This window comes from Salvelinus alpinus, chromosome 10, assembly GCF_045679555.1.
Source record: "Salvelinus alpinus chromosome 10, SLU_Salpinus.1, whole genome shotgun sequence".
NCBI classification, from domain to species: domain Eukaryota; kingdom Metazoa; phylum Chordata; class Actinopteri; order Salmoniformes; family Salmonidae; genus Salvelinus; species Salvelinus alpinus.
In genome coordinates this window covers 31,663,964-31,682,651 of record NC_092095.1, presented here as the reverse complement: position 1 = coordinate 31,682,651, position 18,688 = coordinate 31,663,964, and the positions used below count along the sequence as shown (strand labels likewise).

The 18,688-nt window shown below is 46.1% G+C and overlaps 1 protein-coding gene across 3 annotated transcripts in view; it reads left to right on the top strand.

Annotated features, from left to right (window-relative positions):
- LOC139531901 (transcriptional activator GLI3-like) overlaps nt 1-18,688 on the top strand; it is a 133,760-nt gene that overhangs the window by 88,620 nt on the left and 26,452 nt on the right. Inside the window, exons 5-8 of one of the 3 annotated variants that reach the window (XM_071328845.1) lie at nt 9,313-9,518; nt 13,060-13,203; nt 16,447-16,648; nt 18,315-18,588. In XM_071328845.1, the coding sequence (XP_071184946.1) occupies nt 9,313-9,518; nt 13,060-13,203; nt 16,447-16,648; nt 18,315-18,588 (826 nt within the window). Of the gene's footprint in view, nt 1-9,312; nt 9,519-13,047; nt 13,204-16,446; nt 16,649-18,314; nt 18,589-18,688 lie in introns of all 3 variants that reach the window. The other 2 variants (XM_071328846.1, XM_071328844.1) reach the window with 2 other exon arrangements.

Here is an 18,688-nt window from a genome sequence, read left to right as displayed (position 1 = left end):
GGACGCTGTCAAGCTGGGGCCAGGAGAGGCCTCTGTTGCCTGACTGATCTCGGCTCCTCTCCTCTCTCACCCGGCCTGGGAACAGAAGCAGCCAACCCACCCTCTCTCTTTCTCTTCACATTTTCTCTGGTGGATGGATGGATTGATGGAGGGTGTAGGGAGTGTTGTAGTGACCTGGTTCTGTGCTGTTTCTATGTGATGTACAGTGGGGAGAACAAGTATTTGATACACTGCCGATTTTGCAGGTTTTCCTACTTACAAAGCATGTAGAGGTCTGTCATTTTTATCATAGGTACACTTCAACTGTGAGAGACGGAATCTAAAACAAAAATCCAGAAAATCACATTGTATGATTTTTAAGTAATTAATTTGCATTTTATTGCATGACATAAGTATTTGATACATCAGAAAAGCAGAACTTAATATTTGGTACAGAAACCTTAGTTTGTAATTACAGAGATCATACGTTTCCTGTAGTTCTTGACCAGGTTTGCACACACTGCAGCAGGGATTTTGGCCCACTCCTCCATACAGACCTTCTCCAGATCCTTCAGGTTTCGGGGCTGTCGCTGGGCAATACGGACTTTCGGCTCCCTCCAAAGATTTTCTATTGGGTTCAGGTCTGGAGACTGGCTAGGCCACTCCAGGACCTTGAGATGCTTCTTACGGAGCCACTCCTTAGTTGCCCTGGCTGTGTGTTTCGGGTCGTTGTCATGCTGGAAGACCCAGCCACGACCCATCTTCAATGCTCTTACTGAGGGAAGGAGGTTGTTGGTCAAGATCTCGCGATACATGGCCCCGTCCATCCTCCCCTCAATACGGTGCAGTCGTCCTGTCCCCTTTGCAGAAAAGCATCCCCAAAGAATGATGTTTCCACCTCCATGCTTCACGGTTGGGATGGTGTTCTTGGGGTTGTACTCATCCTTCTATTCCTCCAAACACGGCGAGTGGAGTTTAGAGCAAAAAGCTCTATTTTTGTCTCATCAGACCACATGACCTTCTCCCATTCCTCCTCTGGATCATCCAGATGGTCATTGGCAAACTTCAGACGGGCCTGGACATGCGCTGGCTTGAGCAGGGGGACCTTGCGTGCGCTGCAGGATTTTAATCCATGACGGCGTAGTGTGTTACTAATGGTTTTCTTTGAGACTGTGGTCCCAGCTCTCTTCAGGTCATTGACCAGGTCCTGCCGTGTAGTTCTGGGCTGATCCCTCACATTCCTCATGATCATTGATGCCCCACGAGGTGAGATCTTGCATGGAGCCCCAGACCGAGGGTGATTGACCGTCATCTTGAACTTCTTCCATTTTCTAATAATTGCGCCAACAGTTGTTGCCTTCTCTCCAAGCTGCTTGCCTATTGTCCTGTAGCCCATCCCAGCCTTGTACAGGTCTACAATTTTATCCCTGATGTCCTTACACAGCTCTCTGGTCTTGGCCATTGTGGAGAGGTTGGAGTCTGTTTGATTGAGTGTGTGGACAGGTGTCTTTTATACAGGTAACGAGTTCAAACAGGTGCAGTTAATACAGGTAATGAGTGGAGAACAGGAGGGCTTCTTAAAGAAAAACTAACAGGTCTGTGAGAGCCGGAATTCTTACTGGTTGGTAGGTGATCAAATACTTATGTCATGCAATAAAATGCAAATTAATTACTTAAAAATCATACAATGTGATTTTCTGGATTTTTGTTTTAGATTCCTTCTCTCACAGTTGAAGTGTACCTATGATAAAAATTACAGACCTCTACATGCTTTGTAAGTAGGAAAACCTGCAAAATCGTCAGTGTATCAAATACTTGTTCTCCCCACTGTATAGGGAACTACACATGCACTATATAGGGAATAGGATACCGTTTGGGAGGGTCCCTCTGTGTATACAGCACCCACCTTCTTCGCTAAGTGGTAAGGGTGGTGCTGGGAGTTGCACTGTGACACTAGAGCATCCACAAACACTGGTTAGATGCCTGCCTTTTTGCCTAGCTTTTCTTCCACTTTTGCATGTATCATAAAGTTGCCTTAAAATGTTGGCTAAAGGGTTGTTCTGATTTGGTTGTCCGTAGGATGTTGTTTTGGTAGGGCAGTCTCTCTGCCCTGACAGCCCTACTGTAACTCCTCCCTCCACCACAATAATACCCTCTGTGGTTCTGTGAGGTCATCATCCCTCGCCACAGTGCTGTGTTGACATTGGAGCACTCCCCCAAAAACGATATAATCATCGTAGGCATAATGTTGATACAACCTTGCTCCATTTACGGAATTAGACCAGCTTTACATGGAGACACACACCTCGAAAAAAAACGGTATCGTATTTATATTAACATAGGAAAGTGTATATACTCTTGCCAGAATGAGAACAACAGTCCAGAATCCACAGACCGCTCCATGTCAACATGCAATATGCGTCCCAAATGTCACCCTATTCCCTATTTACGGCACTACTTTTGACCTGGTATTAGGCCCTGGTATAAAGTATAAAGCCCGATGTCTCTGAGAGCAGTCCTGGCAGGAGAGGCCATGTGAGAGGAAATGGTTTCCATATGGAGGCAACTCCCTCTTTCCCTCTTTCCTAGGGGCCAGCATGCAGGATATCGTCTTAGAGGAGCTAATAGGAATCAAGCAGTGGAGGAGTGGAAGAAGGGAAGTGGAAGAGAGGGAAGAGAGAGCGTCTTTTTCTTTTTTTTTGTCTCGCTGCATACCGTGACCCTGCTAAGCCAGGGCGTCTCGAGCTCCCCGGGGTGCAGCTTTGATGTAAATCTTAAATCAGGTGTAACTAAGACGCTAGGTACCTCACTCGCCGGGTACCTTTGTGTGCGCACACACACAAACACACACACACACACACCATCAGATTCCTCCCTGTCAGAATGCACTCCATCATAATGATTCATGTGTACAAGCAGATGGAGAAGAGATGGACTGATCCACTGATCCACCTTTCTCTCTCTCTCTCTCTCTCTCTCTCTCTCTCTCTCTCTCTCTCTCTCTCTCTCTCTCTCTCTCTCTCTCTCTCTCTCTCTCTCTCTCTCTCTCTCTCTCTCTCTCTCTCTCTCTCTCTCTCTCTCTCTCTCTCTTCTCTCGCCCACACACACATGCACACAGACACCCCTCCCTACCATCTATCTCAGTCCTGTCCTCCTCAAATCCCCTCACACCCAGCTATAGACCCCCTGAGTCCACTCCTCTCCTCCTCTTTCCTCCTCCTGTCACTCCCCCTCTCCCTCAAACGCCACCCTGGCTCACAATGGCTAAACTACTCCACTCCCCATCCCTCCCTCCCCATTCATAGTCCACCTGCGCACCCTCCCTCTTATCTCCTTCCATTTCTCCCCCTTTTCAACTGCTGTATCACCCCTGACTCCCTCCCCTCGCCTCGCCTCACCTCACCAACCCTCCTCTATCCCAACTCTGTTCTTCATACCATATACCCTCCCTCCCTCCCTCCCTCCCTCCCTCCCTCCCCCCCTCCCTCCCTCCCTCCCTCCCTCCCCACCACTCTCCTTTCATTATAACTCTACCACTCCCCTCATCTCTCCCACATACTGTATACCCTCTCCTTGGCTCTTCCCCTAAAACCTCACCTCCCCTGTCCCACATGTTGCCTCTCCACCTCCTCCCAAAATACGTTCCCCCCTCTCCATCTTTACCACATGTCTTCCCTCTTTCTCTCCCCCTGACCACATGTACTGCGTTACCCTCTCCCCACATTCTCAACACATGTCCCCCTATCACATCTCCGCCTCCTCCCCCTCTCGCTCCTTCCTACCCCCCTCAGGCCCTTCTCTTTAGCTCTTATGCGCTAAATTAATTGGAAAAACAACGGGACGAGAGCCATTTAGCCGGGGTCACCGTGTAGAGACGCGGCCAGCGCGTGACAGGGTTAATCATCGTCATGACGATGGAGGGGAGGGCTGGCTGGGCATGTGGAGGACTCTGCTCGGAGCCTCGCAGCACTCTGTTAGTCCACTCCCCTGGACACTCTCTCTTTCACACTGTCTCTCACTCACTCACACACTCACTCACTCACTCACTCACTCACTCACTCACTCACTCACTCACTCACTCACACTCTGTACTGATTATCCACAGTTTATGTGTGTCCAATAGTCACTTAGTTGCCCAGTTTATAGTTGTAATAAGTGTTACAGACCGTTAGTCTTTCTCTGAAGTAATTGTATTGAAGCCATTTTGTTTTCTTGCACCAGTGGGTGATGGGTATTAGGGTAGGTACAGGTGGTGAATATTGAAGCTAGAATGTTGTTGAAGATATCTATATTCTGCACTCACTCTGCTTAGTGCTGATACTGTTACACTTTCTCAGTGTAGTGTTACAGTAAATAATGTGTGGGTGTTGTTTTAACACTGCATGGTGTAAAGCCTCATTTGCATATTTCCCAGGGTGCCTTTTCTTTTCAAGTGAATAGTAAAGTTACCATCTATGACTGCATTTGTTAGTGACAGAGACATTGTTATCGAATGATTTCATTTTAAAGTCCTGTGGCCTTTATGACAATAAAATACATATATCATTAGGCTTTACTTTGATGGCCTAGTTATACCCTGACACAGTGGTGTTAGGAAACTCCTGAGTTGCAGGCCACATCAGGCCTGCAAGTCACATTATGCTGGCTTGCAAAGTGATGTGTCATTCCTATTGGAATGTTATTCAGAATGACTGTCAGGGTTAGGAAAGTTGATAAGAAGACTACCCAAATCACTTAAACTGGAAAAACCATTTCAGTAACATATGCAATAAATCTAACTAACTGACTGGATTCGTTTAGAAAAATGTATGTTATTTATCTTTTTGTAGCAATCAATGTACATGCAAAAACACAGATATCCTAAAAAACATAGACCACATTTGTTTTAGTAATAATCAACCTGCTGTAGAGCATGCTGGGAAATATGATAATGATGGGTGTGGTTTTGATGGGACAGTTTTAATCTCCACAGTGTAAAACAATAACTCTGGTTATTAACACCAACACTGGGGGTTATTTTACACCACTGAGTAACTCCTGAATCAACACTAGAAATGTTACACTGGCCAATTTGCTGTGTGCACACACACACACAAGCTTGTGCCCCGGAGTGGAACAGGGAGAGGGGTGCCCTCGCTATGCCCTCTGCCAATGATAGAGGAAGTAAAACTTTTCTCATGACTCCGAATAGGAGATGTGCAGAACCAATCCTTGAGGATGGAGGTGGTGTCATAGTCAACGTGACCTCTGATACTAGTGGAACCATCAGTTTCATTGACCTTGAGTCACTCGCTAGTCATTCGTTTTCAAGGCTACGGGTTCTCAAGAAACCCCAAGCTAGTCCAGAAGCGTGCGTGTAAGGTTGCACTCCCAAAATGTATATATTTTTTTCCCCTGAATACTCTTTTCCAACCTTTTACTTCAATCAGCTTCCTTTGCATTGTTTCCTGAATAGAAACAACTCCGCTTGAGAGGATAAGAGTACTCCACACATACCTGCTGCAGCATCACAGAGACGATGTCGTCATGCACTCCACACAGAAGGAAAGAGAGCGCTTTGAAACTCCTTGTGGGTTATTTGCCGCAAGCTTGTTGAAAAGTATAGAAGGTGTGTGTGTGTGCTCCAGTATTTCCGCTCCTCGGGGTTCATTGTTGGCCTGAGCTCTTTCATTAAGGGGCTGTGATAGGGAGGGAGGTGAGGGGACAAGAGTAGCCGGTAGGGGACTTGGGGACAGGGTCCAAGGGTGTAATTGGGATGTTCCGGTCTCCTGGCCTTGCTCAAGATCACTCCGATCCAAACTCTGGGCCTTTCCTTCACATTACATTACTTACTCTCTCTTTCTCTCTCTTTCTGTTGAACACTCCTTTCTTTATTTTTTTATTTTTTTATTTTTTAAATTTCTTTCTTTCTTTCTTTCTTTCTTTCTTTCTTTCTCTCTCTCTCTCTCTCTCTCTCTCTCTCTCTCTCTCTCCCCCACCTCCCTCTCTCTCTCTCTCTCTCTCTCTCTCTCTCTCTCTCTCTCTCTCTCTCTCTCTCTCTCTCTCTCTCTCTCTCTCTCTCTCTCTCTCTCTCTCTCTCTCTCTCTCTTTCTACCTTCCCCTCACCTCTCTCTCTCTCTCTCTCTCTCTCTCTCTCTCTCTCTCTCTCTCTCTCTCTCTCTCTCTCTCTCTCTCTCTCTCTCTCTCTCTCTCTCTCTCTCTTTCTACCTTCCCCTCACCTCTCTCTCTCTCTCTCTCTCTCTCTCTCCCTCTCTCTCTCTCTCTCTCTCTCTCTCTCCCCCTCACCTCTCCCCCTCTCTCTCCTGGGGACCATAGTGACAGGTCAGTCCTATGAAGAGCCACAGTGGAGGAGTGGAGGGTCTAATTCACTCTAATCTCCCAGCCTCTTAATGTCTAGGCTGATATGTGGATTTCTCCTCATCCTCCAGGGAGGGGCTTTGTCTTCAAGGCCATCATTATGAAGTTTTCAAGCTCTCTTAGCCAATTATAAAACTGGACCGGTATTAGTCGATTCTTCTGAACTTCTTCCTCAGGAAATTCACTCTGGTGTAGCGGAGCCAGATTTCTAGGTTCTAATGTACACATTTGCTGTGTAGCGAACAGGATTTTTCATACAGCACATTTTGTTTGACAATGTAGTTTTTGTTAGACAGACAGATATTGTTTGTGGGTTCTACTCATTGGTAATGACTGAGTTCACTACCCTTACCACATTTAGGGCACCACTGAATGTGCCCTAAATACAACCTAAATAGATATCTAATGGGTTTATATCTAATTGATACATGCTTTTCTGACAGGAATGCAAAGTTATGAGAAGTGCTAGCTTCTATAGCGAGACATGGTGGCTAGTCTAGTGGTGAAAGTGGCCTGACGTTTTGGTCTGATTAAGACACAGTGGTGAAAGCAGCCTTTGATCTGAGGAAATGTCTGTGGAGGGAGCAGGAAGAATGCAGCTCTCTCTTTCCTCTCTCTCTCTCTCTCTCTCTCTGCTCTGGCCGTGTAGAGTGCAGATGGAGGGTGATAGTGTCACCATTCATTTGCTGGCATTGCCAGTCGGCTGACTGGGAGTGGAGAGGAGGAACACATGACTATTTCATTAATATTTCAATGAGCATGATACTTATGTGTGTCCTAAACCATATAAATATTAGTTGGCTGACTTTTGAAACGTACAGTGCTTTCAGAAAGTATTCACACTGCTTGACTTTTTCCACATTTTGTTTTGTTATAGCCTGAATTTAAAAATGGATTAAATGTAGATTATTTTGTCACTGGCCTACACACAATACCCCATAATGTCAAAGTGGAATTATGTTTTTGGACGTTTTTACAAATTAATTAAAAATTAAAAGCTGAAATGTCTTGAGTCAATAAGTATTCAACCCTTTTGTTATGGCAAGTCTAAATAAGTTCAGGAGTAAAAATGTGCTCAACAAGTCACATAATACATTGCATGGACTCTGTGTGCAATAATAGTGTTTTGTCAGGTTTTGGCCAAGACTGTTCGGGTTTTGGTCACTAGATGTCCCCATTGCACCTTTTTTGTACCTTTTGTTTTTCTTGCTCTAATTATTGTTTGCACCTGTAGGTCATTCCCTTGTTAGTATTTAAACCCTGTGTGTTCCTCAGTTCTTTGCTCAGTGTTTGTAAGTTAGCACCCAGCCCCAGCCCAAGCCTTGTTTTATACAGATATTTCTCTTGTTGGATTTTCCAGAGGTTCTCTGGTTTAGTTCTTGTGTATTATTTGAGTAGTCTTTTGAGGTTTGTTTTTTCCCTGCTGTTTTTTCCCACTTTGTGGAGTTTATTTTGTATTTTGGAGGATTTCCATTTTTTGCCTCTTGGCTTTATTTTTGGACATTGTGGATTTAGTTTCTTTGCCTGAAGATTTTGTTCTTTAATTAAACCACCATCTCTAGTACTGCTGTGTCTGCCTCATCTTCTGGGTTCTGACGATTATTAGTGACTGTTTCTCGCACCGGGTCCTGACAGTGTTTAACATGATTTTTGAATGACTACCTAATTTCTGTACCACACATACGTAAGGGCCCTCAGTCGATCAGTGAATTTCAAACACAGTTTCGACCACAAAGACCAGGGACAAAGACCAGGGAGGTTTTCCAATGCCTCGCAAAGAAGGGCACCTATTGGTAGATGGCCAAAAATAATAAAAGCAAACATTAAATATCCCTTTGAGCGTGGTGAAGTTATTAATTACACCTTGGATGGTGTATCAATACACCCAGTCACTACAAAGATACAGGCGTGGGGACTTTAAAACCGTTACAGTTTAATGGCTGTGATAGGAGAAAACTGAGGATGGATCAACGACAATGTAGTTAACTCCACAATACTAACCTAAATGACAGAGTCTAAAGAAGGAACCCTGTACAGAATAATAATATTCCAAAACATGCATCTTGTTTGCAACTAAGACACTAAAATAATACTGGGGGGAAAAATGTGGCAAAGCGATTCACTTTCTGTCCTGAATAAAAAGTGTTATGTTTGGGCCAAATCCAACACATTACTGAGTACCACTCTCCATATTTTCAAGCGTAGTGGTGTTTGCGTCATGTTATGGGTATGCTTGTAATCATTAAGGACTGGGGAGTTTTTCAGGATAAAAAGAAACATAACGGAGCTAAGCACAGGCAAAATACTAGAGAAAAACCTGGTTGTCTGCTTTCCACCAGACACTGGGAGATGAATTCACCTTTCAGCAGGACAATAACCTAAAACAGATGGACAAATCTACCAGTTTCTTACCAAGAAGACCGTGAATGTTCCTGAGTGGCCGAATTACAGTTTTGACTTAAATCTGCTTGAAAATCTATGGTAAAACTTGATCAACAACCAATTTGACAGAGCTTGAATAATTTTGAAAAGAGTAATGGGCAAATATTCGACCATACATGTGTGCAAAGCTCTTAGAGACTTACCCAGAAACACTCACAGATGTAATTACTACCAAAGGTGATTCTAACATGTATTGACTTAGCGGTGTGAATACTTATGTGGTATTTCTGTATTTCATTTTCAATACATTTGCAAAAATGTATAAAAACATGTTTTCATTATGGGGTATTGTGTATAGATATATTTAATCCATTTTGAATTCTGGCTGTAACACAACAACATGGAGAATCATTTCTGGAGACACTGATAACTGATAACTAACTATGGAATCTGGCATCTATATACAACTTCTGATGAGCTTTTACAAAACAGAAGTTTGAATATCAATCTAAGGTCTGTAATATCTCACACTATCAAAGAAGAGTTAATGTACTTATTTCCTCTATATGTTTTTCTCCCCATTTGTCTGTGTAGGCCTCCTTCGCTGGCCGGCAGCCCGGCGTTCTCCGACATCTCCCTCATCCGGATCTCCCCCCACCGGAACCCCTCCGTGGGGGCTGAGTCACCATTTAACCCTCCGCACCCGTACATCAACCCCTACATGGACTACATCCGCTCGCTCCACTCCAGCCCCTCCCTCTCTATGATCTCTGCAGCCAGGGGCCTCAGCCCTGCAGACGGTAAGTCCCCACACTCACAACACACTTGCTGCTTCCCGAACGCCACCCTGTTCCCTACAGTTCCCATAGGGCACTGGTCAAAGTAGTACACTATATATGGCCCTGGTCAAATGTAGTGCACTTTATTGGGAATAGGGTGCCATTTGGGAGGCTGAAACTCTACCTCTCATGAGCCCCCATACAGTCATGCATTATGTTAAGGCATACAGAGTCCCACCATATCCGTTGATTCAGATCAACATACTACATACTTTTCTGTAATCTATCTTTCACTTGACTATAAATCCCAGAGCTAGCTAGCTGTACTTAAAACAATGCAATGTTGTACAGTACCACAGAGACCTGGCCCTCAGAGTCCCTAAGGGCCCTTAGCTTTGCAGGAAAATGGTCTACTTTGTTGGTGATCAATAGGTTCAGCTATTGAGAGTGTACAGTGTTGATCCCTGTTATGAGGTGCTTCATGTCAATCAAAGGTCATGACAGAGGTGACTGCATTCATTTACTTGAACTGTGTGCACGTGTCTGTCTGGCACGTGCACATGTGACTTTCTTTTGGTGTGTGTGTGTGTGTGTGCAGCACGTGCAGCGTGTGACTGTGTGTGCGTAGGGGGAGGTTTGACGGAGGTTCTTCTCTTTGATCTGGGGAGCAGTGGACCTCTGGAGGATGCGTCAGGGAGCAGGGGTCATGTACAGAGAGAAGTAGAGGGAGGCTCGGGTTCAAGGACCAGGGAGGAAATGGCACTAGGGCTCCGGTCAAAAGTAGTGCCCTGCATAGGGAATAGGGTGCCATTTGGGATGCTGGCATGGTGCCCTGCAGGGACCGTTTTGGTTCCAGTCATAGATACAGACTGGGAAATCAATTACTGTCTGTAGTGTGTGTGCTTTTAAACATTCTCAGCAGTGCTGCTCTGCTCCATCCTCCTGGCCTGGAGCTTTAATTGAAGCCTGGAGCTCACTTACTGAACAAGGCCAGCCTCCCCTACCTCTCCCAGGGGCCATTGGTAATCACAGCCTTGGCTGGCTGTGTTCCATTCAGCTCGAGGAAAAGTTGAGGTGATTGTATTTGAGGCAGTTGAACGGAATGATACGACCACGCTGTTATGACATTGTCACGAAACAATTGTGTGGTGTTCAGCTCATGTGGCTTGGTTACTGTCACGGGTGCAGTCAGCTATGTCGTGTGCTCCAAACGGCACCCTATTCCCTGTGAAGGGCACTACTTTGGACCAATAAGGCTCTGGCCAGACGCAGTGCACCGCATATGGAATAGGCTGCCATTTGAGACATGACAGGGACTCCAACTAAGTCCCTCAGTTGACCTCTGAACTACAGCTCCTATTAGGCCTTTACTGGTCTCCTACCTTGTCCTCAAGTGCCTTGGTGAAGAGTTAGATAGAATGGGGGCACTTCCTCTATGCAGGAACTGAGAGCCTCTTCTCATCCTGGTCCCCCACTCTCAATCGCTCCTCCTCTCAACATGCGTGGCGCTCTGTGCTTTAACACGAGGCGGGCACTTTGGAAGGGGGTTTTATTCCTAGTTTCTCTATTACAGAGGGAATTCTCTGCCAGCGTTGCGTCACATCAAAATGCTCTTTGTGCTACATCAACTGTAAAAAATGGGAAAGGAGGCAACTATTTGAATCAATCAAACAGTTAATTAACCTATCAGCCTTTTATGTTGTGAGTGTATTGTCGCGCCTATAGGTTTTCTCCTATTTCAGTCTGCACAGATGTATTTTTACTGGAAGTACATCTGAATAATTATGAATTAATTAGCTGAATTGGTGGAAGATTTGAAGTGGGTGGGATTTAGTACCACCTATCTCTTGCTCTTTTTTTCATCTACCTCCCACCATCACTCTCTCTAACCCTCTCACTCCTCTTCTTCTCACACTGGTGGTGACAGAGACTGTACTTACCCCTCTCATCCCATTGTTGCTCTTAAGGAGGGCCCTGTGACACCACCTACCACCAACTCCCGAGGCACGCTGAGCTGCTTCTCCTCCACGTCAAATGCCACACAAGTCCCCCATCCTCCCCACCCCACTTGCCCCCAGGATGGCACTACCCATGCCAGGAAATTCTGCAAAGCCCTTTCTGCGTACGAATAGAGAATGAGGCACATTACAGTTGAATGCAGAAGCAAAACTAAAGCGGAACAACGAAGACAATTAAGAAACTCCCCCCTCCACTTAAGACATAATACCCAAACCGAATTAATTTGGCAATTTCTTCTTCCACCCAGTGAACCAATCAGAGATGCATATTGCCAGGCATACAGGCCGGCCTTGAGAGGAGATCTTTTCATCCCGCGTTTAATTTCTTTATTTATTTATTCTCTTCGTTCTTTAAAATGGGAAGAAAAATAGAGGAATTAGCCGTAACACTTTGTGGGCTAAACTGATTTCATATTTGCATCCAAAACCACAGTGTCAGTCTTTTGTTCTCTCTCTTCTCTCCCCCTCTTTCTAGCCTTTTCTTGGTTGGGATATTTGCATATGGAAGAACGATTCCAGATGTTTATTTTTAGGATACGGTTCAAGGACTTATAGCTCTCTATAACTAAGGGAAGAGGTTGGAAAGAGAGGCAGATTCAGAGGGGAGAAAGAGAGAGAGAGAGAGAGAGAGTGGGGGAGTGGAGGAGAGAGAGAGAGAGAGTGATGGAGATGGAGAGGGGGCAGATTCGGAACGTGTTGCTGTTCTTTATGCATGCAGATCTGGGCAGATTCGGAATGTGTTGCTGTTCTTTATGCATGCAGATCTGGGCAGATTCGGAACGTGTTGCTGTTTCTTTATGCGTGCAGATCTAGGCCTTTTGTTTCTCATGGAGTTTTAAGGAACAGAGTGAAAGAGCAGGTTGAGTATCTGCATCCTGCAGCCCTGCTACGCTCCATAACACACACACACACACACACACACACACACACACACACACACACACACACACACACACACACACACACACACACACACACACACACACACACACACACACACACACACACACACACACACACACACACACACACACACCCCTAGACTTACCCATTGGCAAAACAACATCGGATGAGATATGATATGCATATACCTGCATGAATGAACAGTTCTGTTTAAAACCAAGACGTACAGTACTGTAAACTCTGAGTAAGCAGCTTGAAATCCCACCTGGGACCTAGTACACTACCTCAAAGCATGTCTGCATCCCAAATGACACCCCACTCCCTATATAGTGTACTTTGTAATGCAGATCATGCTCCTCATACATCAGTTCTGTTCCACTCTATACATGATGGTGTTGCTAATGTGCTCATTACATTACATTACAGATGTGCTGAGTGTTGATCTACTGTAAGTTATCATGTATTTGCAGGTGTTTTGTGGTAGGCGTTGTAGGCCTCTCTTATGGTGTCATTATCTCACCTAACATGCATGTCTACCCCGTCCCCTCTTCCCCCCCCCTCTCTCCCTCTCTCCCTCTTTATCTTCCTGTCCTATCTGCCTTCCCTTCACCTCCTCCCCCCTTCCTTAGTCCCTCACACAGGCCTGACCACTGCAGAGTACTACCACCAGATGGCTCTCCTGGCGGGCCACCGTAGCCCCTACACGGACCTCCTCCCCTCCGTGGCCTCCACGGCCGGAGCCACCAGCAGTGCCCTGCACATGGAATATCTGCAGGCCGTGGAGAGTAAGTCTGCACTGAGCTCAACATACTGACCCAAACTTCCAAATTCAATGGCTGTTTGTGTGTGTGTGGGGGGGTCTCTGTGTGTCTGTCTGTCTGTGTGTGTCTGAATATTGTAGATAGTGCAGGGAGAGTAATACACCTATCTACATCAATCTGTTTTAAATGGAGCAAAACAACAATCCTACCAAACGAGGAAGGAGTAGCAAGCGATTCTAAACTGACATGATTTAAATGAGCCATTGTCTTAACGTGCTGGGCTCAGGCCTGCCTGTGCAGAGGACTTATGCTAATGAGTTATTTTAAAGTGTAAATAGGAAATTAAAGGCACACGGAATCTTAGGGAAGGTCGGACAGCCTCACCCCTCTCCCTTTGATGAGAAGGTATTTAGTCAGCCAGCCGTCGCTTTCATGGAAATCCGGGGTGAAATCACCCCCCTATTCCTCCGAACAAACTAATTAAAACTAGCCAAACTTGCACGGCTATCAGAAAATTAATTGCTATTAACTGGGAATTGGAATGTCTCACCATTCATCATCACAGGGAGAAATCCTTTCTTCTGTGTCAACGTTTAAGATTAATAGAGTGAAACAAAACAATTAGGGCCACAGTTTCAAATGGGAGATGATGCCGTGGCTATGCTAGCTCTTCACTACTTCACAATCGCCTGTGATCATTGCCAGTAATAACTCGTGTTTCAACAATGTGTGTTCCACACACCCGCCAGGAAAATTAACACTTTAAAGCTCTTCCTTTGTGATATATCGTTTTTAGAGGAGAAAAAGGCATATAGAGTGTGGTGTTATCATATCAAGAGGTTTTGGCTAATAATGGGGCCTAGTTGCGTCGAAGCTATCATAGTTTCAGTCAGTCTACTTCACATCAATGTAATTAGCTTAGGAGAGTGCCTGCTTAATGAAACAATGGTGCTGTCCTGGCTGTTTGGGGCTTCAATGGACCATTGTCACATGTTTTTACGCTCTAATTAGCTAGTGCTATTAGCTAGCTCTAATAGTTTGTGCTATGCTAACATCTGTATTTGAGCTGTATAATTAAAAATGTGGCAATTTTTCTATTGCAATAGTTTGTTGTGTTTTTTACCTAAGGTAATTGTAAGCTTACTGATCAAAAGGTCCCATCCTGTCCTTCCAACCGCCCCTTGAACCCTAAGAACGACAGTGTTTTATTTAATTCAATTCAGTTGAGGTAGTGGTTGGACAGTATAGCTGTGTTAGTTTTCATATTGTTGCAAAATTATGCCCATGATTTATCATGTAGGGTATGTCCAGCGTATTGTTTAGAGGAGGAGGAGAGGAGATGGGGAGAGGAGAGGTGTTGTGAGAGGGCCAGAGGCCTCTTAGGTGGCCCTATTTTGGGGGTTTTGGGCTCCAAGCTCATGGTTTATTTTTACCGCCGTCAGTCAGTCTAGCCTGTCTGGCCCCTCCCTGTCCCGTCCGTGTGAATTAATGACGCTGTGCCTGACCAGCCGACCCATCCATAAATCACGGGGAAATTAGAGGGACACTCCGGCTACCCCGCTACGGGCCACGACGCTCCCCTCTCCCTCTCTTCTACCTCTCTCTCTCCTCTCCTCCTGGTTGGGCCATTTATCATGTGGCTGCAGCATTAATAAACACAACTCCCAGGAGGCTCATGCTGTGATGGGACAGCCCCCCTCCTCTACCCCCTCCGCGGTTCATCCCCCCCCCTCCCCATCCTAACTCACCACAGGTGGAGGCAGTCCCTCACCCGTGGACGAGGGGCGTAGTTTTTAGGAGGTTCGTTACAGAGAGATGCGTGGGGGATGTGGTTTGTGAGAGCGTTCCACAGGTCGACCAGGGGGTAGGAGTTTGACTGAGAAGTGTGGCTATCGCAGGTTCACGAGAGTCAGTGTTTGCTTGAATACAGCTGGATTTCCGAGGGACAAATTCCTCAAATGACGAACACATTTTCTGAGTTGTATTGTTGTCAGAGATTGTGTGTATGTATGTGCGGGGGGGGGGGGGGGGGGGGGGTTGTATATGTGAGTGTGTGCGCCCAACCCCCGTCTCTGAGACGTCAAAGAGACAGAGGCAGGTTTTTATAGAGGCCAGGGCGGAGACAATGTAGAGAGGTTCCTCTCTCCTCTCTTCCTGGAGCTCCATGCTCTAAATACAGGCCTACGTATGCCAGAAACTTCACCACACACACACAGTCAGAAACAGACACGCAGACATACACACACGCATATGTACAACTGATTTCCATGTGAATGGATGCCTCTGTAATCGCTGGATGTGTCAGGCGAGAGCGAGCGTTTGAATTTGAGGGAGGGAAGGATGGAAGGAGCGAGAGAGGGAGGAAGGGAGTGAGTACAGGGTAAGCTGGTTTTGTTTGCCCACGACAAAATAGAAAAGGAAAAACAGCTGAAATGTTTTTCCCTACCGAGTCTGAGTCACAAAGTCATTGTGTCAGTTCACGCACAAAGCGCAACATCCCCGCAGTGTCTTCTCCCTCTGGTTTCTCCTCCCTCCGCTTCTTTACTTCTCCCTCTGGTTTTCCCTGTCTCGTTTGTGACATCTCCGAGTGAAAATACAACAAAAGTAATTTCTTAATCTGTACATGCGGCTCATTGTGTGTGGAGAGAGAGAGAAAGCAATAGAGAAAGGCAGTGTTGTTGGCTGCTTGGTACCTTTTCAAAGCCACTTCCATTCAACATTGACTGCATTTGAGTACTTGATTGCCATAACCCAGTCAGTAAAGAGCTTTGACATAAAAGGCATCCCTGTGTTGTCTTATATGAAGTTCATCCATTGTCAGTTGCACACTTACATTCAAAATAACCTTTTGTTTGTTAAATGAATTAGGTATGTCTCAGTCAGTGAAGCTCAGTCTATGGCCCCTCTATGTTTGTCTGTGTTTTATTACCTTTATTTAACTAGGCAAGTCAGTTAAGAACAAATTCTTATTTTCAATGACGGCCTAGGAACAGTGTTCAGGGGCAGAACGACAGATTTGTACCTTGTCAGCTCGGGGATTTGAACTTGCAACCTTTCGGTTACTAGTCCAACGCTCTATACACTAGGCTACCCTGCTGCCCCACTTTGGTTGAAGCCAAGACAAACCAATAAGACAATGATATGATAAAGCACAACAGATGAATTAATCTCTCTCTTTCACCTAGTAAGTTTCTATCCAAAGAGGTTCTGTGGACTGCAGCTTCTTTGGGTCTAATGTCTCTACTCTACTGCCGTCCTCTCCTGCAGGCTCTCGGTTCCCCAGCCCCAGGCTGACAGCGAGGCCCAGTCGGAAGCGGGCCCTGCCCATCTCTCCCCTGTCGGAGCACAGCTTCGACCTGCAGACCATGATCCGCAGCTCGCCAAACTCCCTGGTCACCATCCTCAACAACTCCCGCTCCAGCTCCTCCACCAATGGCTCTTACGGACACCTCTCTGCCGGGGCCATCAGGTACGGGATAAGGCCTGCAAAATTCCAGTAACTTTCCCCAAATTCCCAGTTTTTCCAGAAATTCTGGTTGGAGGATTCCCGGGTTTCCGGCTTATTTCAGCGATTTCTGAAAAACCTGGGGATTTTGGGAAAGTCGGGTACGGGATGATAAAAAAGGGCCAACATCGTACACAAACATATCTTTCGGTCACTCTGGAGGACTGTGGGTAAGGGGATGGAGGGCCTGGGGCAGAGCCTATGTTTGTGTGGGATGTTGTTCTAGTGGAGGCGAGAGGGATGTATTAGGATGTGGTGGACCAGTGAGGTTTCCCAAGGAAAGGCAAACAACATGGGAGGAGGGCTGGCTTAGAGTCAATAAAGTTGGCTATACAGCACGGACAGATTTGTCACCAGGCTACTGTGTGTGCGTGTGTCTTCTCTGCGCCCCATCTCCTGGTGGGCCTTGTTCACCTATTTACCCAGTCTCCCTGGAGGCATGTGTCAGTCATCCACACACCCTCACAAACACCACCCCCCTGATACACACTATCACCGAAATGACAGAGAAAGAAAAAGAGAGAAAAAGAGAGAGGGAGATCCATACCCGGAGCCATTGATCAGCGATCTGAAAGGAGAACCTGATCAATCACAAGCCACTGTGGCCCATGTGACAGGGCCAATGATAGGGCCCCCAGACTGATGAGTGATATGACAAGCGGATGGGCCCCCAAATGCGTCTCGGCCCATTGATTTCCACTCGGTGTCTGTAATAAGCTCAGCAGACATATGGGTCCGGGCTGAGAACAGGCGTCAGGCAGGCAGAATGAATGGAGGCCCACCACGCGTGACTGCTATTGAACCCATAGAGACTTGTGTTTACCTGGCGCTACCTCTGTTTATAGAGAGAGCTTTTACAGTACGGTGGGCGGTTTGGATTCTGTTTTAATCTATGGTGTATGTAAACACCCTAACTTTAATGTAGATCTATGGGGAAGGAAGGGTACCCATGATCTAGGTCTTTTAGAGTAGGGGAAAGCTAGCATGCAGACTGTGCAATGTGAAGTGACTGTAGTTATAGACTATGCCTGATTATACTGTTGAGTTTGTACACAGTGGAGAGATGATGTAGTTTAACTAAGGTTGCACATTTCTAAGGTTCCCTACATTTTTATCCTTCTGATTCCGGGAATCCGCAAAAAGGGATTTCCAGAAAACCTTAGAATTTTGGGAGATTTTTTTTTTTTTTAACATTATTTGTTTACCTTGATTTTACCAGGCAGGTCAATTAAGAACAAATTCTTATTTACGATGAAGGCCTGGCAAAGGACCACAACAGTAATTCACGGTGCTAACAAGCTGAACATTCATTGCCAGGGATCTGTCTTGGGCCCTGTGGCTCCAGTGTTACAACAGCATCACAGCTCCTGTCAGATTGTCCTCCTGTCAGAGCTAGCCCAAAAAATATATTTATTCACCCTCTCCCTTTGTTTTCCCCTCATTTTGCCTCGGTGCCATTGCAATTGCCATTTCAAATACGTCAGAATGTATTTTCATAGAGGTACAGTAAATATTGATAATGGGAAAGGTTGTTTAAAAAAAAAAATCCACCACCCGCACAAAGTCTTGTTGTATGTTGTTGTATGTTTCTCGTCAACTAAATACTAATCATGATATTGTTTCCCTCCAGTCCGGCTTTGAGTTTCGCTTACCCTCCCACCCCCGTGGCACTTCAGATGCACCAGCAGCTGCTTGGTCGGCAACCAGGGATCGTGGGTTCTGCATTCGGCCACAGTCCGCCCCTCATCCACCCCTCCCCGGCCTTCGCCACCCAGCGTCCAGTCCCTGGCATCCCTCCCCCTGGCCTGACCCCCAGCGAGCGCTCCGTCATGTCCAATGACTCCTCTCAGGTGAGAGACTTCTCCCTCCACCGCGGCAGAAGCCTCTGCGATTCATCATCACAGGTAATAGATAGATAGCGCTGCCATGTGCTAGCCGCGCGCAAGCAGCGTCCCGGGTAGCCTACACAGGTACAAGGAGCAGACAGGAAGAAGTAGAAGCAGG